This window comes from Monodon monoceros, unplaced genomic scaffold (genome assembly GCF_005190385.1).
Source record: "Monodon monoceros isolate NGI ecotype Baffin Bay Population unplaced genomic scaffold, NGI_Narwhal_1 Super_Scaffold_18, whole genome shotgun sequence".
Taxonomy (NCBI): domain Eukaryota; kingdom Metazoa; phylum Chordata; class Mammalia; order Artiodactyla; family Monodontidae; genus Monodon; species Monodon monoceros.
Window position 1 is genome coordinate 22270738 of NW_021703774.1, and position 27812 is coordinate 22298549.

The 27812-nt window shown below is 37.3% G+C and overlaps 1 protein-coding gene across 2 annotated transcripts in view; it reads right to left on the reverse strand.

Annotated features, from left to right (window-relative positions):
• Positions 1 to 27812, reverse strand: part of ENAH (ENAH actin regulator) — a 153529-nt gene that overhangs the window by 26048 nt on the left and 99669 nt on the right. For both annotated transcript variants that reach the window (XM_029230154.1, XM_029230155.1), the window contains exon 4: positions 15203 to 15287. In XM_029230154.1, the coding sequence (XP_029085987.1) occupies positions 15203 to 15287 (85 nt within the window). The remainder of the gene's footprint in view (positions 1 to 15202; positions 15288 to 27812) is intronic.

Consider the following 27812-nt stretch of genomic DNA (forward strand, 5'->3'; position numbering starts at 1 on the left):
TTAAGAATCTGCCTGCCAATGCGGGGGACACAGGTTCGAGCCCTGGTCTGGGAAGATCCCACATGCCACGGAGCAACTAAGCCCGTGTGCCACAACTACGGAGCCTGTACTTTAGAGCCTGCGTGCCACAACTGCTGAGGCGCGCACACCTAGAGCCTGTGCTCCACAACCAGAGAAGCCACTGCAATGAGAGGCCAGCGCACCGCAAAGAAGAGTAGCCCCCGCTCAATGCAACTAGAGAAAGCCCGCACACAGCAACGAAGACCCAATGCAGCCAATAAATTAATTAAAAAAATTAACTCGCCCTAAGATTTAAAATAGTTACACCCATCTTACGCATAAAGTATTTCACAGCATTGTGGGGAAGATTAAATGAGATAATACCGCGACAGCTCTTTACTAAGTACCTGAAGCACAGGAACTCAATAAATGTGAGCTACAGTAATATTTATTTGGAGGTTTCAAACTGAGACTTTCCCTGGACTGGCTAATAAACTGGCTGGATTCTGATTGGAGGCTGAGCTTCATGACAGAATGCACGTGCTGCCCTTTGCTCCTCCCAACACTACCAAAAAGCCAGTAAGACCTTTCCAGAAATCCCTCCCCTTCATGGTTCCTGAACTGACTATAAAACAAAGGAGAAGCCCAATCCCACTCCTGGGACAACACCACAAAGCTTCTCTCTGGTCAGATCATCGTACTTCATCAGTGCAAGAGGAAAACAGAAGACACCTATGGTAGTGCTGATTATGGGCTGGCCACAAAGTTCGCTCGGGTTTTTCTGTAAGATGTTACTGAAAAACCCAAATGAACTTTTTGGCCAACCCAACAGTTGCTTAAAATACTGACAACTAAATAATAAAATCTGATTTTTACGGTACAGTACTGACTTCATTATACCATTTGATAAATTAGGGGTCAAAGTTTCTGAGGGATAACAATATCACTGTAGGGATGAGGGCAAGAAATCAGGTATATTCAGAAGAATGTTTTTAATAATAAACTAGATGAAGTTATTATTATTGAATAACCTGCATCTAATGTATAAACTCAGCTAGGGCTTATATTACATTTGAAATACACAACATGCATCAAAAAATAAGAGCACGTGAAATGTGATAATACTCTAAGCAATCTCTCGGGTCCAGAAGACAAAAGATATACCCATATTATTCTAATTAGAATATATTTGAAAACAGAAGCTAAGGGGAAGTATTTAACTTTTAATGTAGCTGCACCAAGATCTATGATTAAAAAGTCCAATTTATTAGGTCCTGTTACATTCCTGTGCCACCTCTTTCATTTTATTTTATCAAAATAATACAAGCACATAGTTTATAAGTTTGTAAGAAAAATTAGCAGCTCATTGTTCCAACCCTCCCACCCCAGTTTCCAACATATCAGAGATAATTACTATCAATTCTTTTGGCTGTTTCTTTAGATATGTCAATTCTTTTGATTATTTTAACTTTATACATGTCTACTGGCTTTTAAGATATCTCTTATAACTCCCTCACCACACACAGGCTTTTCCCAATATAGTCATGGGAGAATACTGATTTCTGGTTAAATCAATATTCAGAGTTTACATTATTAATATGATAATGTAAACACTGTTCACACCTGAACCACACAGTACTGTAAGTTCTTCGTTTTTTTACCCCCAAGTTAATGGCTGCTTCTCTAGACCATATATTGCTTTCAACACAAAAAGTAAGCTTAAAGCACAAGTAGAAGGCCAGGTACGAGTAAAGTGAATCTGAAAGAATTATTAAATAACAGCATTTACAACTAGGGTGTCTTGACTTAAAAAGATTGTTCCACACGTCATAATATTCTGGGTTTTCAGTCTATAAATAAAAGAGTATCTACTGATGTAGGGAAAGAGCACAGTGCCAGAGAGATCTCCCAAGTTCATTGATAGATGATTGAAGTAGGCAGTTCATACAGCTGTAGGAGAGTCTGATGACTGTGTATTTTCTTGATTTGAAAGTAAGAAAGATGCAAGAAAGGAAACTGTTCAAAGCCTCTATCTAATTTTTAGCCTGTTTACTAAAAAGAAGCACATCTAAACATATTTCCCAAAGTTGTGTCAAACAAAATCTCAGGCTTACAAATCTTTAGTGGAATGAATAATTCCACCTAAATTGGATGGTATATATAAATCTTCTGACTTTCCTGTTTTGACTTCTAAAGCAAGACATCTGTATATCTTTTTAGGGGGACAGTTTCGAAATGTATAAATTCTGCTTTTCTTAGAACACCACTGCCAACTCACATACTGGAAATGCACATGACTAGAGTTCTGTCTACAAATGACTGTTTTCATCTGAAGATTTCTTCAAAGTACAAGGGCCCTAATTCTGAATTATGGAAAAATTCTGGAAGACTAATTTTTCTTTTAAGTTAGGATATGCATTTTACAATAATTTGAGACCTTCTGAGAAAACATTTTTTCAGAAAACAATATAGTACAAATGACTAATATCATAGCAACCAAGAGCATTTAAAAAATATCAGGAAAAATTCTTCCCATCACCAAAATACCTATTGAATTTCTCACCCAAAAGAGCTATCCCCCAAATGCAAAGAGATGCACGAAGCACCAGCCAACAATGAGGTTAATAGCTTTTTAATATATTTGAACACATATTTAGTTTATCTTAACTCAAAGGCTTACTTTTCTTAAAGCAAGCAAAACCTGTATAACAAAAATTTGAAACACGTTTCATTCAGCCTTATGTATAACAAAAAAATAGTGTTAGGTAAATGAAGAGCGATTTACATCTGACATAACGAAGTAGGAGGGCAGATTAGGAAAAATGTTCCGGGCTGATAACATTTAGTAACACTAATGCTACCGACATCTGTCAGAAAATAAAACTGCATACATAAAATGTGGGCATTTCACTTCTCTATCAGTAAACAAACGAAAAATGGATAAAACTAAACAAGATAATTAAGTTTTAATATTACAAAGCTCCTGAGACAAGAGACAATACTTACAAGAGAAGGCGGTCAACTCTTGGTCCATCCTGCCTCTGAAGGCTAATCGGAGGGCTGTACATTCCCATTGTTCCAACTCCCTGCTTCGGTGCTGGGGTTATTATTCCCCTTTTATAACTTTCAGGCAATAGTGGTGATTTGCAAACTATTTATAGATATTAACTACATTAAGTTCCATGTTGAGACTGACACAGGACTGACTCATGTTTCTTAGAATATGTTTTTCATCACAGTCAGCCAAGGAAGCCAAATTAATATGAGTAAGAACCAAAAACTGATATTAACAAATGCTACACAACATATGAATAGAAAACTAAACTACACTATCATTGTATTACTATAGTAAAAGTATTGGACTAATGAGATTTAACATTTAAAGTAAACATTTGTTTTATCAATTCAATTTTATTCTCATTCAAATTGAAACTTGTAAAATACATACATAGTTTAAAAGGTCAAAGTGTGTTACAAAGTTTATAACAAAACACTAATCCTCTTCTCAGCCCTTACCACTTCTGATTTCTTTCCCCAGAAGCAACTACTTTCAACACTTTGATACTTATCTCACGTTTCTAACTAAATACATCCATCTGTTTAGAACTAATACTTCTTAGTCTTTCAGATTCAGAAGTTATCTACTGACTTCATACTACACAAATCACTTAATTCCTACACCCTCTAACACCCTAAAATCTTTCCTTCTTCATTCTCCCAATAAAATCATGACAGTACTTTGGATACATCAGCATCTATCTAACTTACTCACGGCTGACAATATTTACTTTCCAGAACAATCCCTTTCTTAACCCTGGTGTTACAAATGGCTACCTTTTACATTTGATTCTTTTTCTCTATACCGACCCCTAACTCTCCATCAGAACTGTAAACCCTCTCAATAGGGTCAAGTATATCAGGTGATCTATTTTTTGTTTGCTTATTGTTTTTTCTTTCCCCCCAGAAACTTTTGGTCCATCCTGCCTCTGAAGGTTAACTGTAGGGCTATACACTTTCAACGCTCCAACTCCCCGCTTCGGTGCTGGGATTATTATTCCCCTTGTATAACTTTCAGACCTGCTGGGTCCCTAGGTTTTGCTTTCGCCTTAGTCAAGCCGGGAATTCCCTTATCTCTTTCCTACACTGGATTCCTTGTTTCCTGGCTCCTCCCATGGTATCATCATTCTTGGTTTACATTCTCATTTTAATAGAATACATCTTGCAGTAGCTTCCTAGGAAACTGTGCAGGGGAGGAAATTTTAGATTGGAAGTGACTTCTCAGGAATTTGAAGCTCCCCCCACTTTTAAAATCTTCTAATATTCTAAAATCCCAGTGATATGCCTTGGTGGTAGATCTTTTTATGTTTTCCTACTAACTGGGCTGGGCACTTGGTGAATCTTTTCAATCTGGACCAGGGGACCTGGCAAACTACAGTCCATGGCCCAAATCTGGCCACACCCATCATTTCTGCATTGTCTATGGCAAAGCTACAAAGGAAGAGCTGAACAAATGTCACAGAGACCTCATGGCCCACAAAGTCTAAGACCTTTACCATCTGGCCCTTTTCAGAAAAAGTCGGCACCCCTGACCACAATCAAGTCACTGAGTTCCAGGAAATTTTCTTATTTATTTGCAGATTCCATTTCCTCACATTTTTGTTTTGTCCCCCTAAAATTCCTCATATTTAGATGTTGGACCTCCTAATCTGATCTTCTTTTATTTTTTTTCTCAGGTACTATCTCTATCTTTTACAGCTATTTTCAGGGCAATTTCTTCAACCTTATTTCTCAAACCTCCTAGTGTTAAAATTAATGCTTTAAAAAAAATTCTAAGTACATTTTCTTACACTCTGATTCTTTTTAAATAACTACAAACATTTGCTTTATGAATAAAATATATTCTTAGTTCTCTGAAGCTATTATATCATTTTTTAGGTTTTCTTCTGTTCCCTGTTACTACGTGTTTCCTCCAATTTCAATTTTTTCTGTTTGTTTTGATCTGTCTTCACGTTATAAAAGTTGTCCTTAAAGGTATGATGATCCTTGGCTGTCCATTCATGTTTATAAGTGGTACTAAAGCTGATCAGAAGCCCTTATATAAATGAGCTTCAATGGGAGGGACCTTGGGTGTCAATATCTTTGTCTTTTCTCTTGGCCGAGCCAAGTTTCCGGAGGAGGACTCTTCAAGTTCCTTACCTGAGTTCTACAGGTCTGGCTGCCAATGACTGGGAGCTGAGCAAAGGAAAGAGACCAAGTTGGCTGACTTTCACTCATCTCTCTTCAGTATGGCCTCTCACCCACACCTTCAGAGCTGTGCCTCCTATACCTCAGGCTTTACCAGGAGCCAGCCAACCTGCTGAAAAGGGCCAGAGAGTATCTCTGTCCGTATTCTTTTTTCTTCCTTTTTAAAAAAACAACTCGGCAAAAACGTACAAGCCCTCCTTAGCTCTCAGCTATGCAAAAACAGCCTAACAGGGCTGGACTTGGCCAGCGAGCTATAGTTTGCCAACTCCTAGCCTACACTGCGATGCTGTCCAAAACGGTAGCTATTAGCTGTATGTTGCAAATTGAGCACTTCAAATGCTCCTAGTTTGAACTGGGATATGCTTTTAATATAAAAACACATACCAGATTTTGGAACACATACCAGATTTTTCATACCTAGTATGAAAAAAAAAGAGTGTAAAAACACCTCTAAAATTTTGTATCAATTACCTATTGAAATAATATTTTAGAGGTATAGGGTTAAATATACTAATAAAATTAATCTCACTGGTTTCTTTAAAACTTTCAAAAATGTGGTCACTAGAAGACTTTAAAATGACATGTAGTTTGCATTACATTTCCATTGAACGGCACTGGTCTAGCGCATCTCTAGAAGATAATAAATCTCTAGTCTCCTGTTTGGGTGTTGTGGGGAAAATCTGGGTAGCTAAACCCTCCTTATAAAGACTTACCTAACCCTCCTACGTGTAGCATGATGAAACGCCTTGCCACTGAGAGGCACCACAGCAACGCAACCCTTCTCTTCTCTGTCCTGGCTTACTTTAGCTTCTGCCGGTCCACTAAGCTAGTCACCACCTGTATTAGTTTTTGTGGTCGCCACAATAAAGCACCATACACTAGGTGGCTTAAAACAACGGAAATTTATTCTCTCAGGATGGGAGGTGACAAATCTGAAATCAAGATGTTGGCAGTGTTGGTTCCCTCTAAGGGCTCTAAGGAAGAATCTGTTCCATGCCTTGCTCTTCCTTCGCAGGCAGGCTGGTAATTCTTGGAATTCCTTGGCTTGTAGAAGCATCACTATAACCTCTGCCTCCATCTTTACATGGTGTTCTCTCTGTGTCTCTGTGTCTTCACACGGCCATCTTGCTTCGGTAACTTTCTCCTCTTCTTATAAGGACATCAGTCGTGTTGGATAAAGGGGTCCATCTCACTCCAGTATGACCTCATCTTAACTAACAACTCTATTTCCAAAAGGTTACATTTTGAGGCAGTGGAGATTAGAATATATCTTTCTTTTCTTTTTTTTTCCTTTGGCTGTGCCATGCAGCATGCGGGACCTTAGTTCTCCGACAAGGGATCAAACCCATGCCCCCTGCATTGGGAGTGTGGAGTCTTAACCAGTGGACCACCAGGGAAGTCCCAGGACTTCTTCAAGTATCTTTCTTGGGAGACACTATTCAATCCGTAACACCACGCATCAATAAAATTTTAGAAACCAGAAAGTAGACGGCCATTTCTTGTCTTTACATTGTACAACTGATGTCCCCAAAGTGCAACTGCTGTTCCTCAAAGTGCAATGGACGGTCCCAAACAAAACCAGATTCTAAATACGTCGTTAAACTTTTCTTTAAGCAATTCATTTCCTTTCTGTAACAGTCAGAAGCCAAGAAAAATAACTTGAAGAATAAGAATTTTTAGCTATTCATTAAAATAATCCATTTATAGTTTATGGTTCTGAGCAAAAACCCTATCAAGTTTGTTATGCACACCACACATACACACGCACACATATACCCAAGGAGCACACTACTCACATCATTTTCCTCCTAACCCATCCATTATTACTAGCTCACCACATACGAATCATTTACCGATCTTCAAAAATCAATTACTGATACCCACTAACAGCTTACCTAAGAGTAGTAACAGAAATGTAACGTTTATTATAATATGAACTTGATACTGAAAATATAACTACTAAAATTGCAGGTGAATGTTATGATGCAAATTAATATTCTCTTCTACATTTTCCAGTAACGGCGTATAAAGATCCAGTTAAGTAGCCAAAGTAACAGGATAAAGTTACTTTTTTCAACTTATGAAATAAAAGTTGTCCCAAGGGTATTTTATCATGCCTCTGAAAATAAAATCAAGCACAAGAAAATTTATTTTTATATAAATAACTACCCAAAATAAATTTTGAAAATATAATTTCTGTTGGGAACCAAACGTCTCACTAGAGTGTGCTGTACATCCCTCTGCCACTGTGTTTTTTAATCTACAAAACAAGATCCAGCCATGCACAGCTGCTGGCTGAGATAAAGTGAAGACCAGCACTGTGTATATAAAATTTAGCAGGTATTTTTAGGTTTTGTAGTACCTTTTCCCAAGTATCTTTCAACCATAAGCAAAAACAGATTGTTTGGCATGTAGGTCAAAAGAAAATGGCATATACTTTTCTTATAACTTGAAAATACTAAAGTTTTACAAAGCAAGATGCCTTCTTATTATATGACAAACAGGGAAAGAATATTAAAAAGCAATGTCTTAGCATGGCATAAAGGCCCTTTACGTATTAATTTAATAGCACCATCAGTCCTGGAGCGGAGGAAGAGGGGTAGTACTCACGTCACACAGGTGGTGTGCACTCCCTTGGCTCTTACACAAAGACTCTTTCCGCCTAGAATGCTTTTCCATTCTATGATTGGAAACTCCTAGTTCACTTCCCCTTCAAGGCACAGCTCAAAGAGCATCTCCTCAGGAACGGCTCCCACCGTCTCCCAAACAGCACAGACAGAAAAGCCCAGGCAGCATGAAAAGAGTGCGTATTATCTTATTTAATGGTCCCAACAACCTTATGAAATACTGTCTGCCTGTTATGCCCCAACTCCTACATATAAATGAATTCAGTACCACTGAACTTCTTGGCTTTTTATTCACAACCTTATTCAGGTCCCTACTCTCAAGTAGCCTACAATGTTCACTGTGGAGACAAGACTCATATGTAAAGCAAACAACAAACAATAAAAAAGCATGTGGTTAAGTTACAGGAGTTCAGAAACGAAAACCATTAATATACCTGGAAAACAGTCTACAGAAAAGGACAAGACAGAAAGGACGAGAAGGGCAGGACAGAGAGGTAAATGCTACAGAGAAGCACAGAGGGAGAACCCGAGTATGGTGTACAGACAGTCATAAGGGAGGAAAGAGATCATGGGGTGGGCTCTTAAGTGTCAGGCCAAAGAATTAAACTGGATGCGAGGAGAGCTGGCCACCCGTACTGCGAGCCGGGAAGTGACATGAGCTCCTGGACTCTTCTTACTCAAGTTGGTACATTTGAGCAAACTGTCTTCCCCCGCTCCAAGATTCTACTGGAATTCCAGAAAAATAAAAATGTGTATAAATAAACCCACTACAAAGTAGACAATTGAGCTGAGTGGTCTTTAGTAGACCAAATGTATCATCAAATTTCTGGAAGACAAAAAGGGTTAGGGAGGAGTTACATGTCTAGAATTCTCTCCCAGTTCCTATGTACTAGTACATCCAACTGCCTAGTAGTCAGCATCTCTACTTGAATATCCAATGAGCATTTCGGCTTAACATCTTCAAAATTCATCTGACCTCTCCCCACAAAACCTGCCACTCACAGTCGTCTCAGTTAATGGTAATTCCATCCTTCCCACAGCTCCCGTTAAAAACCACAACTCCTCTCCTTCTCTCACACCCCACATACAATCCACCAGGAAATGTAAGGATCTGCCTTCGCACCGCTTCCACTGCCTGGGGAAAGCCATCATTATTTCCTGCCTAGTTTACCGCAATAGCCTCTTAACTAGTTTTCTTGCTAGGCTGCCATCACAACCCTGTACCTGCTTTCATTTGTGTTTCTCTATAGCCTGGTCTCAACAAAGCAGGCAAACTAATTCTGTTAAAATGTTAAGCCAGATTGTTCCTATCAAAATCATCCAATGGGCCCTCATTTCTCTCAGAAAAAAGCTAATTTTTTAAAATTTTTTTTATTTATTATTTTTTTTTGCGGTACGCAGGCCTCTCACTGCTGTGGCCTCTCCCGTTGCGGAGCACAGGCTCCGGACGCGCAGGCTCAGCGGCCATGGCTCACGGGCCCAGCTGCTCCGCGGCATGTGGGATCCTCCCGGACCGGGGCACGAACCCGTGTCCCCTGCATCGGCAGGCGGACTCTCAACCACTGCGCCACCAGGGAAGCCCAAAAGCTAAATTCTTTATAATTGCCTGCAATGTCCTGCATGACACGACTCCTCCACTACTCTCCTTTTCTGCTCCTGTTCTCTCTGCTCCAGCCTCCATGCCTCCTCGTTCCTCCCTGTACACGAGCACAATCCTGCCTTAAGGCTCTGCACAGACTGCTCCCCCTGCTGTAATGCACTCACCCAGACATCCATTTGGCTAACTCCTTCCTTTCATTTCCATAAGATCTACTCTGACCAACCTATTTAAAGTTGTAACCATTTCCCCTTGGCCCTCTGCAACATATACTCCCTTCACTTGGCTCTATTTTCCTCCCATAGCACTTACCATCTTCTGCTACACTGTGTCATGTTCACTCTATTCTCTGATTAGGTTGAGGCTTTCTGTCCGCCACCCACCACCCTGATATACTGTAAGCACTCAGAACAAAGCACTAAGCCTCGAACATAACTGGACTGAAGAGTGGAGGCATCCAAGGTCCCGAACACAGACTCAGAATGGCTGAAGCAGACGCGAGAAGAATCTGGGAAAGACCTAACTTGAGATCAGCAGGTAGAAAGAATGGGAATGGGCAGTACAACCGTAATCAAGCTGATTAATAAACACACAAACCGTCTGAAGAAAATGCTCCAGTCAACCCTCTGTTCTCCAACCTCAGCTCAATGGATGGAATGGCATTTATCACAGAAGACTGTCCTCTAAACAAAGTGAAGAAGCTGCCTCAGATGAGCTAGCGTGTCTGGTAGAACTAGAGGTGTCTCAGCTTTGTGGGGCTGAGGCCTGTCGGCTCCCCCCTCTTGTACCCCAAAGGAGAGCCTGTCAGTCTGTCTGCTTGGCCACTTGCACAGACCCCCTTGGCAGCCCTCGGTCAGGGAAGAATGCTGTCCATAGACACCCAAACCTCATAATGGAACAGGAAACCCAAGCCAAGTACTGACGTCATTCAGACTGCTTCTTGTTTCAGAAATAAAGAGACCACTAAAGATTACCAGATATTTGGGTAAAACCAATAAGGCAAACAATACTACTCTATAGGAAGGAGATAATTCAAACAAAGGATGAGAAACAAGAGGGACTTAAGATACAATCATGAATTTAGGACAGGCTGTTTTGAAAAAGGAATAATTGCTCCCCCGCCTCCGCCCCGCAAAAGGCTCTTGGAGAATAAAATTAAATTATAGGAGATCAACTACTGTGCTGTCCAATGAGGTGGTCATGAGCCACACGTGGTTCTCGAGCACTCATACTTTGGGCAGCCTGAACAGAAACGTGCTGTAAGTGTAAGAAATACATACTGGACTTGGAAGACTCAGTACCACAAACAAAATGTAAAATATCTTAATTTCTATACTTATTTCTTTTTGAAATGATAATATTTCCGTTATAATGGGTTAAATATTTTATTTAACAACATATTTTATGTTATTAAAATTAATTTCACCTGTTTCTTTTTACTTTTGCTAGTATGGCTACTAGAAAAATTTTAATTAAATATGTAGCTTATATTTCTACTAGGTAACGCTGGTCTAGAACGAGTGGTTAAAAATATCATCAAGAATACAGAACACTGGGGCTTCCCTGGTGGCGCAGTGGTTGAGAGTCCGCCTGCCGATGCAGGGGACACGGGTTCGTGCCCCGGTCCGGGAGAATCCCACATGCCGCGGAGTGGCTGGGCCTGTGAGCCATGGCCGCCGAGCCTGCGTGTCTGGAGCCTGTGCTCCGCAACGGGAGAGGCCACAACAGTGAGAGGCCCGCGTACCGCAAAAAAAAAAAAAAAAAGAATACAGAAACAGAGGCAGAAAATGAGAAAAGATAAGCATCATAAGGAAATAACCCAGGAGGCCCAGCATTTGATCAGTAGGAGCTCCCCAAAAAGAGAACAAAACAGAGAAGGAAATGGCTAAAGAAATAAAATTTTAAAAAATCTAGGAGTTGTGGATAAGTCTTCAAATGGAAACAGTCCATTAAGTACTGAGCTTAATAAATCAGGGAGGGACCCCAAAACCAAAAACAAATCACACCTTTGTGAAAACTCAGACTACCATGGTTAGTAAGGAGGTTTAAAAGGATTCTAGGAAGGGGGAAAAAAGATCACCTACTAACATAAAGACAAAGATTTAATGGCAGTAATAGAAAGACTGAAAATGTATAAACCATGAAAATAAAAAAAACAAAAAATAAAATTAAAAAAATGACGTGTCTATCAAAACTAGGTGGTAGAATGGAAGAAAGGGGATAGGGAGGTGTGCAGAACTACTGCATTCCTCTTACAGAGTGAAGAGTTAAGAGATACTAAGGTTAGAAGAACTAAAAATAATAACTACTCATGATTGGCAGGGGAAGTGAAGAATTCATTTTTTCATAGTGTAGAGTCAATAAGTACTATCCGTAATGTGACTAATCAAGAAACAGAAATATAAACACATTATATATTACTATAGAAGAACTCATCAAAAGTACTAAAAGTAGAAATGGTTAAAAGTGATTAAGTCTCATGATTAATATGAGGGGAGGGCACAAGTGTGCAGCAGATCACCCTCCCCCCCTTTTAGACCCTCCTGCACTGTGCAAAAAAGTTTAAGAAAAAATAATCTAGCAGTAATAAAGTAGGAATAAGTGAAAGGGATCTAGCTTAAAGACAGAAAAACTAGCAAGTCAGAAAATATAGCAGTATACAAGCAAATAAATACTGGAGAAAGCTATTAGTAATGACAATGTCAGGACAGTAAATCCAACAGGCTTTTAGAGAAAGAAATAACAAAATGTACTTGAATAGATATTGTGAATGAAGATAATTATAGACTTTCTAAGCTGAAATTTTGGGAGAAATATTAGAGAGAAGAAGGAATGTACATTAAAAATGAAATCATAAGGGTTTAAACTGAGGCATCAGTAGGATACCCAAATGGATGAGCTCTAAAATAGGAATTCTCATTGAGGATCCACTGTTGGAATTAAGGGGGTCTGTAATCCTCTGGACCATGTAAGGGCACACATGTGTGCACATGTGCAAAATCACATGCACATATCTGAAGGGTTAGGTTGGGTGGGGTGGGGGGACTGGAAGAGGACAGTAGTTCACTACTTCTACCAAATTCTCAAAAGGACCCATGACACTACTCCATTTATCTGGAAATATGGGTCCGGCTCTCCACTGGATAATCAGGAGCTGTAGATTTTGAAGCCATCAGCACAGAAGTTAAAAGAAAACTATAAGATCCAACCAAATCATCAACTTTTCAAAGGTTATACTGTGTGCAGAAATAAAAAAGAGATTGCTAAGTGTAAAGCCTTATATAAGAAAAGGAAGAGGTACAGAAAAGGAGAAGAGTTAGCAAAAAAGATACTCCAAAGCATCAAAAGGAAGAGAGAGAAGTGGAATACGTAGACCAAGAGAAGACATTTAAACTAGAATAAGCCAATGATGGTAGCAGCACATCCAGTAGATTTGTGAACACAAAGCAGATTTCATGAGACTAAAATGGAAATGGGGTGGGACTTCCCTGGTGGCACAGTGGTTAAGAATCCCCCTGCCAATGCAGGGGACAAGGGTTTGAGCCCTGGCCTGGGACGATCCCACATGCTGTGAAGCAACTAAGCCCATGTGCCACAACTACTGAGCCTGCACTCTAGAGACCGCGAGCCACAACTGCTGAGCCTGCGCTCTAGAGACCGTGAGCCACAACTGCTGAGCCTGCATGCCACAACTACTGAAGCCCACGTGCCTAGAGCCCGTGCTCCGCAACAAGAGAAGCCACCACAACGAGAAGCCCACACACCGCAACGAAGAGGAGCCCCCATTCGACACTACTAGAGAAAGCCCGCACGCAGCAACGAAGACCTAAGGCAGCCAAAAAACCCCCACAAAACAACAACAACAACAAAAGAACATAAAAAAAGGAAATGGGGTGAAAAGTAAAGAAAAGGAATGGAGATGAAATTAATAATGAGAGAAAAGGAAACTGGTTGGTGTCAAATGGAAGAAGAAAGAAGAGTCTGTGCATGACTATGGACAGAAAATAATTTAAAATTCATACCAATTTTTCAGAAATTCGGATTCCACTCTTCAAAATGACTGAGTTAAAGTCTTCAACTAAACAAATAAGTAATATAAACATCTTCAGTTTTCAAACCCTTAAGTATCTACTTACATACAAAGAGAAAAACCTCAAGTCCAGATGAACGCTTTGAAATGAGAAAGAACGTACATGAGGGCATGGCGTTCTCATGACAATTACTAAAAGTTCACTCAATACTCGTTTTCAACTAAAACTGCATGCTGCAAGTTCTTGACAACCCTCTGTGAAGCAGATGACGCACCTGTGACCCTTGACAAGGCAGCAGTACCAGCAGAAGACTTCTGTTTGTACCCTGGACTCCAGCAACTGTGTCGGGGATTACTTGCTTGCCTACTCTGTATTACCAGAGACGATCTATTACGTTCAGGATTTTCTCCTGGTTCTTCCTCGTTTTCTACAAATGTGTTACTCTCAATAAAACTATGATCATTTTTTATGAATTACTTTTCCGTTTGGTGTGTGAGAGACAGCATACAATTTCTAACTCTTGGAATTATTCTAGTATGTTTAAAATTTTCAATATGGAACTGAAATAAATGAATATATTCCTTAAACTTCCCTTATTTCTATAGAGACTTAATTTTATTTGTATCTGTTACAGCATCACTCTAAAGAGCAGAAAAAGTTTCACCAAATTTGGAGGCTAGTTCCAGAGTGATCTAACTAAATATATAGACTGTGGCAAAAACGAAATTCACTTTAAGAGATCCTGGAGGGCGCTCCTCAAGAGCTAAGTAGTTACACAGCAAAGCAACAACACAAAACCACAGCAAGAAATTCCCTTGACTGTCTGTCAGGGAAACATGACACATATATTAAGACAACATAAAGAATATGGAGAACATTTCAAATATGAGGTCCAAATCAAAAGTGACAAGAAAAATTGCTGGCTTGCCATGGAGCAAATGCCTCTCAACTGGAAAATTCCATCTGTAAGATGGTTATCAATTCCCCAGAACAAAACAGGGGTGCCCTACTAGTAACAAAAAGCAGTATCAACATCTCTAAAAAGTTTCAATTTGTTTAAAATGGGGCACCTGGTTTGACTAGCTCAATTTTAGTTACTGAATGTGACTGAATTTTACAAAGCTATTTTGTTATAAAGTAGTCTCTAATTTAGAGACTCTGGGTTAATTCAGAAAAAACTACCCCTAAATGAGGCCGTATTATAATTTCAAATGTATTTCTAAACTGCACTGAGATAATGAAGACGTTATTGATTTCATTCAGTCACAGTTTAATCATAAACAGAATGATTCTGTATTCCATTACTATTCCTGTTCAATATTCAATGCCTTGTACAAAGAGCCAACACTATTTCAACTTTCTAGTCATGTGACAGGCGTAATGATCAGATTAATTTATAACTGCTATAAAAATAAGACTGCTTGAAGTGTAAAGACATTTTATATGCTGTTAAGAGTATTTAAAATATTTTAAATTCATGAGTATGATTTTTACCAAAAAAGCATATATGAAATTTTATAACATCTTTTGTCCAGCCTATTAAGAATCTGCTTGATTATTAACAGTGATTCTAAAACTTAATATAACAATAAAAGTTCAGACTTCCAAATGGCTGATGAGACATAATCTACTTTCAATATCAGATGTTCACAGATTGGTCTTCTGTAGTAGAAAGAAAAGGTGCAAATAACTCGTGAATTTACCTTCTTTGAATTTCCAATTCTTCTTGTGATGGGCCATTCTGAACTTGGGCAGGTAGTTGTGAATTTTGTCTAGGCAATGTCGGCCCTAAAAAGGGAGGGAAACATTATAGATGAACATTATCTTTATACTGCACTGGATAGAGGAGATAAAATCATGAGAATAACATAAAACCATAACATATTTACAAATGTATCTTCTTTTTGTTTAGCAAAATAAAATATAAGCTTCATATAACACACAGCAAATGAAAGACTGCAACATAATACTGTCATTATCTCCAGAAGGCTTACTTGAAACAAATGGAAAACATCAACAATAAAAGAAAAATAAACATTTATATATGAAGAGCTTGAGTAAAACAAGTGTTCAATGAGCATCTGAATAGGCACCTAAGCTTGACGTTTCTAAGACAATGAGACATTCTCTTTGGGGTACTTATTCATGAAGTGGAGAGGGAGAACTTAAATGAAAAATCAGAATTCAAAAACTCACCTAAATAGAACACTGGAAATGAAAAAACAGGAGAGAGAGAGCATGAGAACCTTATTACTAGACTGATGTATGCTAATGCATTTATCAAATCTGCCCACTTTAAGTTGCCATTCTTATTTAATGGCCTGGCATTTCCAGCACTGGTGAAAACAAACATTTGCTAAACTTCCATATATAATTAACCTACTTCTCTGAATTTTTGATGTAACACAGGTAATCATAATAACTTTTCATTTGGGGTAAAAACAAAATAAAACAAAAAAAACCTGCGTTCAAACCAACATGGTTCTGTCATGAGAAACTAATGACCATTCATTCCCACATCATATAAAATGCAGACCCATTTTTAGCATCTCATAAAGAAGGCCACTAAATAATGGGACATTTTAATGTCGCTGGATATAAAAATTATGTGTCATAAGATGAGATAAATAAAATACTGGACCTAATATACAATGCCTATGGTTACAATAGAACAATCTTGAAATCTAATCCAGTAAACAAGAGAATAAAGAAACAGTAGTTATCTTCCACTCTTGGAGAGAAATATATGAGTAATGATATGCTGCACATATCTGTGAATTCTAGTGTGCCAGCAAAGGCCCCTAAAGATAGTTTGAAAGTGTTTTGTAGACCACTAGTATAAAAAACAGTTAATAAATAAATGCTTCTATGTGCTAAAGCAAACTCTTGTAATCTATATGAGTTAAAAGCACAAAGTATCTATTTTATACTAGTGGAGAAGATTTCACAAAGAGAAGGATAAGGTTCACTAGAATATAATACAGTACTTTTATATCCCAAGTGCAGAAAAACAAATAATTTGATCTGAACTTACCTACTAATTTTTCTCCTCATCTCTTTACACGTTTTTACATTAATCATTTAATTTGTCCTCTAAAGACAAATTAGATGACAACTGCAGTGATATTTCATTAGATTTCCTAAAAGAGTCTGCTAGTTTAAGAGCCACATAGAGGAAATATAAAAATATATTAATCCCATGTAATCAGTAACAGTAAAAGAAATAAAATAAAATAAAGCTTTTAAAATTAAAAATGCACTTAAATGTTTGCATAAATGAAAATATGTAATGTGTCTAGGAGGCAGACTGGAATTCTTTCCTTCTTTCGGATATTAACATAATGATATAAAAATAGACTGTCCTATTAAGCCATACCCTCATGTTTAGTACTTTACTCGTCTCTTCCGGCAGAGGAGGGGGACATACAAGGTGGGAGGGTAAGTGTGAGAAAATATAAACTATTTGGGGTAGTATTTTCCAAAGTTATATTTATCCAAAAATATTAAATGTGAGCATTCAGCATGGGCAACTCACAAGACCACCACGGTTTAACTAGTTTTAAAAACAATGTTTGTGTACTTAAGTTAAAACTTCATGCTACTCAAATAATTAAGCAGTGAATGTCAGTAGGTAGATTTGTTTGGCATCAGTCTCAAAGAATTCGAGCCTACTAATTCACATCTACATCAAGCACTGTAGCTCAACAATAATATTAATAGATTAAATTCACCAATTAAAATCTCGACGTAAGTTTTAACTCAAATACATAAATTCAAGAGAAAGATGTCAAAATTTCAACTCAATCCTTCTGATTTTATTTAAAGGTTTTTTTTAAAATTAAACTGTCCAAAGTTTGATACAACTTACAAAAAAATCTGAGAAAGGTTTCTTTTAGCAATTTATAAAAACTTTTTTTAATTTAAAAGTTTACTCAGCAAGCTTGTTTTAAAAGGTTTTAAAAATGTGGGCAATATTTTCTGGCTGATATTATTAATTATGAAAATAGTTTACTGCAAGGAAGATCCTTTTAAAATGGGAGGAATCCAAGAACAACTGAACAACTCTTAAAATTCTTTTCTACATGGTTCTTGGTGATAGTGGGTTATCTGTCTTCCCAAACACCTTCGTTATTAACTGGGGGGCAGAAGAGAGGACGCCTTCCCCCTGGCATTTTCTCACATCCATGTCTAACCTGGTTATTTCGTTGTTTCTTCTGCATCAATATTGTCAACTAACAATAACAAGCACATTGAAATTCATGTGCATTTAAGAAATAATATAAATATACTGTGAGCATTAAATAAAAGAGTCTTAGGTAAATTATGAACTTCAGGTACTCAATTATATTCTTCATTCTTGTCAAACATTTTACTGGGTTATACAATTGTTAAATTATACCAAAGGCACCACACACAACATGAAGCAGCAATTAAGATTAGGCAAGGCTGTCAGCTGCCACTGTATTTTCTGGAATATAACTATTAGTTACTTCACATAGGTCATATGCCTACATGAGTATTTGTGTTCTCATAGAATGCAAAAAAGGTACTTTCCTAACCAGGGGGTAAGTAACAATATTTTATGAGCATCACAGGGTGGTTAACGGCTCTTTTGGGGGAAAAAAGGAGAAGTGACAAGTGAACCTGCTTTGTTCCTACTATTGTATCATAAAGAACAGTAGCTACATGAGGGTTAGTTTTCTCTGTTCTATTACCACAGCCAAAGACAATGGTTGGTCTTAATTTGTCCTGGCTAGAATTCATATAGCAAAGTATGTAAATCACATGTTTCTAATAAAGAAAATGTGTCCATGTCACTGATATGGTATCTTATAAATGATGGAAATCAGAATAGAATGTCTCTCTAAACCAGGAATGAATGGCATTTCAGTCTTGACTTCAATACTGAGTTTTGGGTAAAGCATATTTCACTTATTGTCACATTTTAATTTTCACAGACCTAGTTTCACACTTAGCCACAGACTATTTAAAACACAGGACTAAAAGACAAATAGGTGTTATTATACACAATACAATCAAGTTTAAACTTAGCAATGTGGTAATTATATTGTTTGTACACAGTTAAATCAATTAAACATACTACTGGGGGAAACTGCTTTTTAACACATTATTTTACAACTTAAAAAATTCACCTTTATGAAGGCCAAATCAATCTTTTCTCTGCAGTTGGGTAAACTCTATTATTCTGCATGTGAACTACACATATTAAGTAGCGAAGTATAGAACATCAAGTAGGTTTTCAAAAAGAGCTAAAAAGAGTCCTAATAACACAAACACAAACAATCACTCATGGCTAGTTCAAAAGACCGCCTGGAAGAACCCCCAGGAGGAGGCAGAAAAATCAGAACTAAAAGTTACTAATTAATCACTTAATCTGTAATGATTAATTAAGGAACCTGAGAAGGAGTGGAGAGTTTATAAGGAGCCGCACAACAGGCTCACTGCTGTAACTGTCACCTGGAGAGATCGTAAAATAAAACCTCAGGTGATTAAGAAATGCATTAGAATTTTCAGTTTTGGAAATTTATAACACATGCTTATTTGCCTAAACCAGCAAGTATATCAATCTTAAAGCAATTCTCTTTATAGGTCAAGAAACAGTATTAGTAATACTGAAGGATCATATCAAAAACTCTGATTCACATGGATAAAGTACATATACACAGCTGAATTGTTTATATAAAATTTTAGTAGTATATATCATTTTATCTCTCATAAAATAATCTGGCCAGCCAAGGTATACAGTAGTCAAAAACGTATATACGAGTTAAAAAAAAAAAAAAAAAAAAGGCTCTAAGATTTAGAAGTCACTTTTTGAACTTGGGTTTTCAAATCAGAAAGTTTTAGGATCAAATAAGAATAAAAAGAATTCAGACGTGTGTGTGTGTCGTGTATATGTGTACATATATAGATACATCCTAGTGTAAGGAGAAGGATATGCATATAATGCATACACCTGATGAACTGTAATGTGGAATGGTTAAGTGACATAACCGGTTTGTCCATGCAAACAACACATATATGTGCACACGTGTGTATATGAGCGTGAGAGTGAAAGAAAACACTCTGTAAGCCTAAATTCACTCCTAAGCCACAGATATCTAACCTACTGAATAAAGGAGGCTGTCGATCAGAAACCAACCTATTAATAAGAGCTCACATCTGCCTTACAACATGTACACCTGAAAATTAATTCAAGTTAAGCAAAAGCTCCCTTCCAATAAATCACATTTATATTCCCCAAATCATATTAAGATGAATATAACTTTTCCCCTTAAATTCTAATTTAAAAGACTGCTCTCAAAGAAAATAGTTAAAAACAAAAAAACAAAAACCCCTCTCATTCGTGTTGGAAGAAGTGAACAAGAAATTAGTTCTGAGATCCTAATTCTAACTAAATCCTTTCTAAGAAGCCAACTCAAAAGCTGACCAAACCACCTACATGAACCACAACAAATATCACAACATAAAACAGTAGCTTGCTGTGTATCCCAAATACCACAAACCAGACCATGGCCTAAGGAAACAAAAGTTATGGAAATGCGCAAGGAGTATGTACCACAGCTTGAAAAAGTAATGTAAACATAATGTTGCTTACCACAGAAAATACATCGCAAATTAGTGCTGTCCTGGGTAGCAGTAACTTTGCTCTGGGCTGCAACAGACACCTTGGTGTTAGAAGCTTCAAAGGACAACGGGGCCATCTGAAGAACTTCACATAAACTAAAAGGTGCTTTGAAAGGTTCAAAAGTATTACACATACGTCCTAGCTAGATCCTCATTCTGGAAGCTCTGTAATTTAATAAAAACGTATCCTCTTTATAACATAAACTTGTTAAAATTTTTTATGTGTAATCTTATTTGTGGAAAAAACCCTATAATAAGCCACAGACCAAATGATGCACTTATAGCTTAATTATTTCCTGAGTTATACAATCAGAGAATGCAATCGATTTGCATTTTACAATTATCTTAAAAAGTAAGTGGACCTGAGATACAGGAAGTCAGATCTATGGCCATTAGTTAATTCCATGATAGCTACCCTCTTTTAGTATTGCTCATTTAAAAGAATTTGCAGCTGAAAAAAATTTAAGGGAAATGCTTAAGATTAGCTTAACATGAGATGAACTCATCTCTACTAGTTGAAGACCAAAGCCATTTTACACAGCCTCCAGCAATTAAAGTGATATATATTCATTGATGTCAAATAAGAATATCTTCATTTTTCATCTTTGAAAAACAGCAAAACTATTCATTGTTTTATCAAGCCACATTTTATTTTCCTTTTTTCTTCAATATGTATATATGCATACGAATTTGACAAAATCTTGTTAAAAAATGCGTGGCCACCTCAAAAAGCCACTTAATATTTAGGTTGCCTATACTAAAATTTACCTTAAGTGTTAATGAGGTAAATTCTCTTTAAGTGAAAAACTTCAATGAGAAGGAGATGATAATCTATGAAAAGGGGGAAAGGCTTTTACAAAAGCAAGGTGACACTCAAAACTGGGGTGGGAAAAACAAAAATTTCTTTTAGTTTTACATTAGTGACGTTCAAAACTTTACATCAATACTTTTCTATAAATAAAATACTACAGAAATTCTTTTCAGCATAGGAAAGATTTTCTCTTTCCATTAGTATTAATCAAGAAACAATAAACAAGTTAAAAATATATTGACTTAAGACTACATAAAGGCAAACAAGACAGTAATTTAGATTTCCCTTAAAACTGTATTATTTAAATAATACAATTTATGCTAACTAAAAGTTTGCATAGAATCAAAACCAAACCAATTTATATTTAAAGAATGCACACCTGAAAATGGTAATAAATCTTAAATAAGAGAATTTTTTATTGTTTTTTAGAAATTAGATTTAATATAATCCAATTACGTTTAAGTCTTGTTTTAAAGATATTAAATACAGCAGATATTTTCAAACACAAAATAAGATTGTTGAATGTCACCTTTCCTAAGTACTTCCACCCACTTAATCAATTATTATTAAAGTCGCATGCACAATATTTACAGTAATGACATAAAAAAGACCACAGGCATACATATAAAATGTCTACTAGCCTAATCAGATCATGCCAAAGACGATAAACCATTTAGAAGATGTTCAATAATTATATTTTGTTTAAACTTTTTAAAAAATCGGTCTTACCGATGTTTGTAAATGACTACTTCTATAAAGCCCCTATTAAATAAACATGCCTAGTCTTCAGGTTTTACCCTTCAGTTCCTTTCATTCATATTTAAAGGAGGAAAAAAAATAAGGAAAATATTAAAAACTTACAGGAAAAACCTGAGAAATTATCTCATCTCTGACAGCAAAGAAACTGCCACATTCCATTACCGATCACTTTGGTAAAAAGTCATCTGACCATCGTCAGAATTGAGGTAAAACATTACTACCACGTTAAGACCCCAAATCCCCAATTTTGCCAGTTTAAACTATTATGCAACATTCTTGCACTTGGTATCTTTAAACATATTCTTTCTACTGATTTTTACTTCATACCATCCCTAAAATACTTATCTAAATTCTGATAAGGTTGCTCGAGTTCTACTGCAGTTTGCATTTCCCGAAGATACTAAATTATTCATTCCATCATGTGCATAAGGCCAACAGCACTTCCTGCTTAATACTGATGCTGTTAACTCTTTCTTCACTCAGTTGAGGGAGGAGGGTGGAATATGGGAAAAGAATGTTCAGTGTACAGATTGAGTAAATTCAGTTAAAAAAAAAAAGACACTTCTCTTTAAATCAGTGTATTACAATAGGCTTACGGCTGACAGAAATAAGGATGCACCCTAAAGGAAAACATGACCTGAAGAGGTTAACTAAAGCAGTTAAGATGCATCAAAAAAGCAAAACTTAACATCTATATTAGACTTCTAGAAAAGAAAAAAGACCATCTCTATGAGCTACTCTGACCTTGAAATAGTCTTGTCATAGTTGTTCATTTATTTCTAATATAGTTTGTGAAACAGCTGTCCCTCAGGCTTTTCCCCATCTTTTAACATCCTTTACCATTAGGTATTTTGTACAAGCAGGGAAATACACAAACCTTGGGTGAGATATTAGCAGGAGAAAATGACAGGCTGTCATTTGATCAGTATTACTGCATTTTATTGCAATATATAATTACTATAGTAGACCCTTAGCATTCACATTTTTAACATTAGAGGTCTCCACGATCAGGAGTTAATCCCAAAGAAATTTGTAATGAGGAAACTACCCAGCTCAGCATTTTTTCTGAGGATTAAATGAGATAATGTTTGCTTACAGCTGGTTTTAATTTGATTTGTACTCTCTGGAAAGCTGGTCTGTTGAGTAAGCACAGCATAGCATGCAAATTAGCAGTGATCATACTTCTGACCATCATTAGGGCCCCACGTATTATCCTCATGATTGCAAAGTTCTACTATAACCATTTTTGAGAGGGCATGAAAGCAAATGTGTTTGTGTTTGTTCTAAGGTATACAGAATAGAATGGAAGAAGACACTGCAGTGGTATGGTTGCCTGTGTTCAAAAACAGGTACCATGGGGTATAAACTGGTACAGCCACTATGGAAAACAGTACAGAGACTCCTCAAAAAATTAAAAACAGAACTAACATATGATCCATCAATCCCACTTCTGGGTATATACCCAAAGAAATTGACAACAGGATATTGAAGAAATATCTGCATTCCCACGTTCAGAGCAGCATTATTCACAATAGTCAAGATATGAAACAACCTAAGTGTCCACTAACAGATAAAGAAGATGCAGTATACACACACACACACACACACACACACACACACACACACACACACACACTGCAATATTATTCAGTCATAGGAAAAAGGAAATACTGTTAGCAGCAATATGGATGGACCTTGAGGGCATTATGCTAAATGAAATAAGCCAGACAGAGAAAAAACAAAGACTGCACGGAATCACCTGGATGTGGAACCTAAAAAAGCTAAAGTCACAGAAAAGTGGTTGCCAGGGCCTGGGGGGTGAGGGAAATAGAGAGAGGCTGGTAAAAGGGTACACATTTTCAGTTACAAAATGAATAAAGACTGAAGACCTAATGTAAAACACAGTGGATAACATAGTTGATAACACTGTACTATATAACTGAAATATGCTAAAAGAATAGAACATAAATGTTCTCACCAAAACAAAACAACCAATCAACCAAACAAAAAAGATAAATATGTGATAGATGTGTTAATTAACCAGATGGAAGAAATCCTGTCACAATTTATATGTGTATCAAATCATCATCGTGTACACTTTAAACATCTTACCATTTTATTTGTCAATTATACCTCAATAAAACTGAGAGGGGAGCTTCCCTGGTGGCACAGTGGTTGAGAGTCTGCCTGCCGATGCAAGGGACACGGGTTCGTGCCCCGGTCCGGGAAGATCCCACATGCCGCGGAGCGGCTGGGCCCGTGAGCCATGGCCGCTGAGCCTGCGTGTCCGGAGCCTGTGCTCCGCAACGGGAGAGACCCGCGTAACACACACACACACACACACACACACACACACACACACACACACACAACTGGGAGGAAAACGGTACCATATTTGCAGGGCACTGTGCTAAAAGACATGAGAATTACAAATAGTAAATTTTATTCAAAGTGAGGATAATTTTAAAGTGGCATTTAAAAACATTTTCAAAAGAATTTCAAATTTTGTTTTAAAATATATGCAGTTTTTAATAAAGGGAAATCGTTATGTATCTCAAAAAATGAGGTATCATGCATCTATAGCCACATATGAAAAAAATACCACCATATAGAACTGCTCTCTTTTTTTTTCATTACTGAATCTTAAGCAAAACTATTTATATGACTGGTTTCCCCGCCCCTCTTCATTTCTTTAGTTCTCCCCCAACTTAGGGTCTCAAATGCACTTTATTCCCTTCTAAGCAAGAATGAAAATGGCTGCTAACAGTTGATAAATTGCTGATAATTGATTAGGCTTGACTGGCAATAGCATCAGTCCAACATCTGTTTTGTAAGCCATTTATTTTTAGATGTGGAATGAGTGACTGTCTCCAGCTAGAGAAATTGAAGTTGAGGGGTTTATAATTTACCAATCCTGCCATATCCTAACACTTCTAAAGGTAAGAGTAATCTGTGTCCCACATTCATTTCTCTGCTTCTTCCTCATGGACATAGATCAAATTCCCTCACCATCCCCAACCCCCTTCTATTTCGTTACTAAGGCACTATTAAGTACATATATGCTCAGAGAAAACACCACATTCAGGTAGAATGCACTTTAACAAAGATGATTAGCTTATTGCTAGAGTATCTGTTAACTCTCTAACCAGCGCTGTTATCTATTCAGTTATGCAAACCAGATATCTAGGGCCCTTCCACTACTACTATTTAACCTACTTCCAAGTCCTGTTAATGCAATCTCCTCATTGTTCTCCAGACTACCTCCACTGTCACTCTTCATGTTCCACGATCTCTTGGTTTTCAAAGTGGGATTCATATATCCCAGAATGCTAAACATACCCTAGGGTAGGTAGGAAAGAACACAGCAGTACTTCCATTTCTGTTAATTTTTTTCTCATCCTTTTTACAGTTCTATTTTTTCATGTTTTACAATGCATGCAATATGTCAACGCCAAACATATACATAAGCTATAAATACACGTGCATTAGGAGATAAGCTCAAAAATTAAGGGACCACCAGCCTAGACTATTAAATAAACTGTCCATTCTGATGCTGTACCTCTCCCGTTCCCCACAGCAGCCAGTGATACTTTAATAACTAAACCAGATCAAATCATCTCCCTTAGTAAAATCTCTTCAATATCTTCCCACTGATCTTAAGATAAATACCAAACTCCAGTGCTTTCTCCCCATGATGTGGCTGTGGCCTAACTCATCCCATTCATACGTTGTTTCTCTCTACATTCCAGGTACATTGCTCTTCCAAATTTTCAAATGAGCTATATGCTCCTCCCGCTGCAGGGCTTTTTTTTTACACATGCCACATGCCTTCTGCCTGTGATATTCTTTTCTTGGGTCACCTAGTATGCTTCCTTTTTGTACTAATTAGAACTTTCTGGCAGTCAACACTGAACTGGAGCTACTATTAGCCCCCAGACAACTAATATAATTATTTCTCCCTCCTTCACTCAGAATTCTTATTTCCTATTTCTAGTTTCATAATTATATGTTTTTTCCCAGTTATCCACTTCAAAAAATTTGAAAGGAGATAATAAGTATAAAATTGGGTAATACCAAATTTTCTAAGAAATATGAAGAATCTGTCTAAAGACTTAGAAGAAAAGTTTTCATACATTAAAATTAGGCAAAGTGGTACAAACTTATATTCAGACAAGAAGGAAAGTGGAAGACAGATAAAATAGATGTGTGACATGCTACAAAATTAAAGTTTGGGGTGGGGGGGATGATAAAGGCACCCAATTCCATGGGCCAGGCTCATTTGGGGGTGGTGGGCAATCCAATGAGATGAGACCATCTCAGGTCATTTTTAAGGAAACACATGCAATTTTGCTTCCTCATCCACATGTAAAGAGCTGAAATTCTTTTAACCAAGAAAAAAGTGTTTTCATTCTAAAAGTATAATACAAAAATTTTCAAAGACCATGTCTGTTCTTTCCTCCTTTTGTAAGAGAAAAAGAATTAAGAGAACCAAAAAAGTACGCAGTTCTAAGGTAATGCTCTTGGATGTGGGAAAAAAGTGAAGGAAGGACAATGCTGGGCAAGAAAACTGAGCCTGGGGACCAAGAGAATAAACTTCAGAGATTTCACAAATGGCCAAGCATTCATCTCTATTTACATTCAATTTGGCAAAGAAAACTACTACACAATTCTACTTTCACAATTTACCAAGTTTTTAAATGTTGAGTTTTTTAAACTAAAGAATATGAGGAAGCCTTTCTGATTTGGTTGTAACCTCCTTATTAAAAAAAAATATTAAGTATTAGTCATTACTTTCACTGTATACCATACTCCTACAACTTTAACACACAAACATCAATTGTGAAAATAAGGTCAATTGTTAAAACTTAGAGAGTATGCCTAGATACGTGAATACATGCTTTCTTATAATGACTTACTTTTCAAACTGCCATACATGATACCTGCTACAAAATACATGAAGCTCGAAAAAATTAGCTAAGAAGCCAGTCATCAAAGATCACATATTGTATGATTCCATTTATATGAAATGTACAGAACAGGCAAATACATCGAGACAGAAAGCAGATTAGTGGCTGCCAGGAGCTGGGAGGTATGAAGGAATGGGAGTAGGGTAAGAGTAGGGGTGGTGATAGTGACTTAGGGGCACAGGGTTTCTTTCCCATGTGACGAAGATGTTCTTAAAACTGCTTATGGGGATAGCTACCCAATTCTATGAATATACTAAGAACCACTGAATTGTATACTTTAAATGGGTAAACTGTATGGTACAGTAAAGCTATTAAGGAAAAGAAAAAGTGCCATGTCATGCTTGTATTCTTCATCTTGGAATTGTTTATAACATAAAGTTGAAAAATATCCCACTGCCTATTACTTTTCTATTATGGAAAATATTAAAGGTGATTACTTCTGGATGGTGGGATTTTCTTTAAAAAAATTTAAAAACATACGTTTATTTATTTATTTATGGCCATGTTGGGTCTTTGTTGCTGCGCACGGGCTTTCTCTAGTTGTGGCGAGTGGGGGCTACTCTTCCTTGTGGTGTGCAGACTTCTCATTGCGGCGGTTTCTCTTGCTGCAGATCACGGGCTCTAGGCATGCGGGCTTCAGTAGTTGTGGCACGCAGGCTCAGTAGTTGTGGCACACAGGCTTAGTCGCTCCGCAGCATGTGGGATCTTCCGGGACCAGGGCTTGAACCCATGTCCCCTGCAGCAGGTGGATTCCTAACCATTGCGTGGATGGTGGGACTTTAGGTATTTTTACTTTCTTCATTATGATTTTCTGTACTGCTTAAACTTTTATAATAAGCACACAACTTTTTAATCAGAAATAACTTTTTCGCTAGAAAAACAAAATGCTGTGCTGGAAATCCGAGTTCTACTGCCCAGAGCAGTTCTTGTCGGGTGGAGCTCCAACTGGCTCTAGGTTCTGACGAGAGAACTGGATGTACACAGTGAAAGAAGTGACTCGATTAATAGTACCAGCATGACCCCAAGTGTCTAGAAGGACTGCAGAGCCAGCACCTGGGTGTCCCTTCCAAACACTAGAGCTGGTCTGGGAAGGTTCCTCTGCCATCGTGTTATTTTTCAGGAGGAATC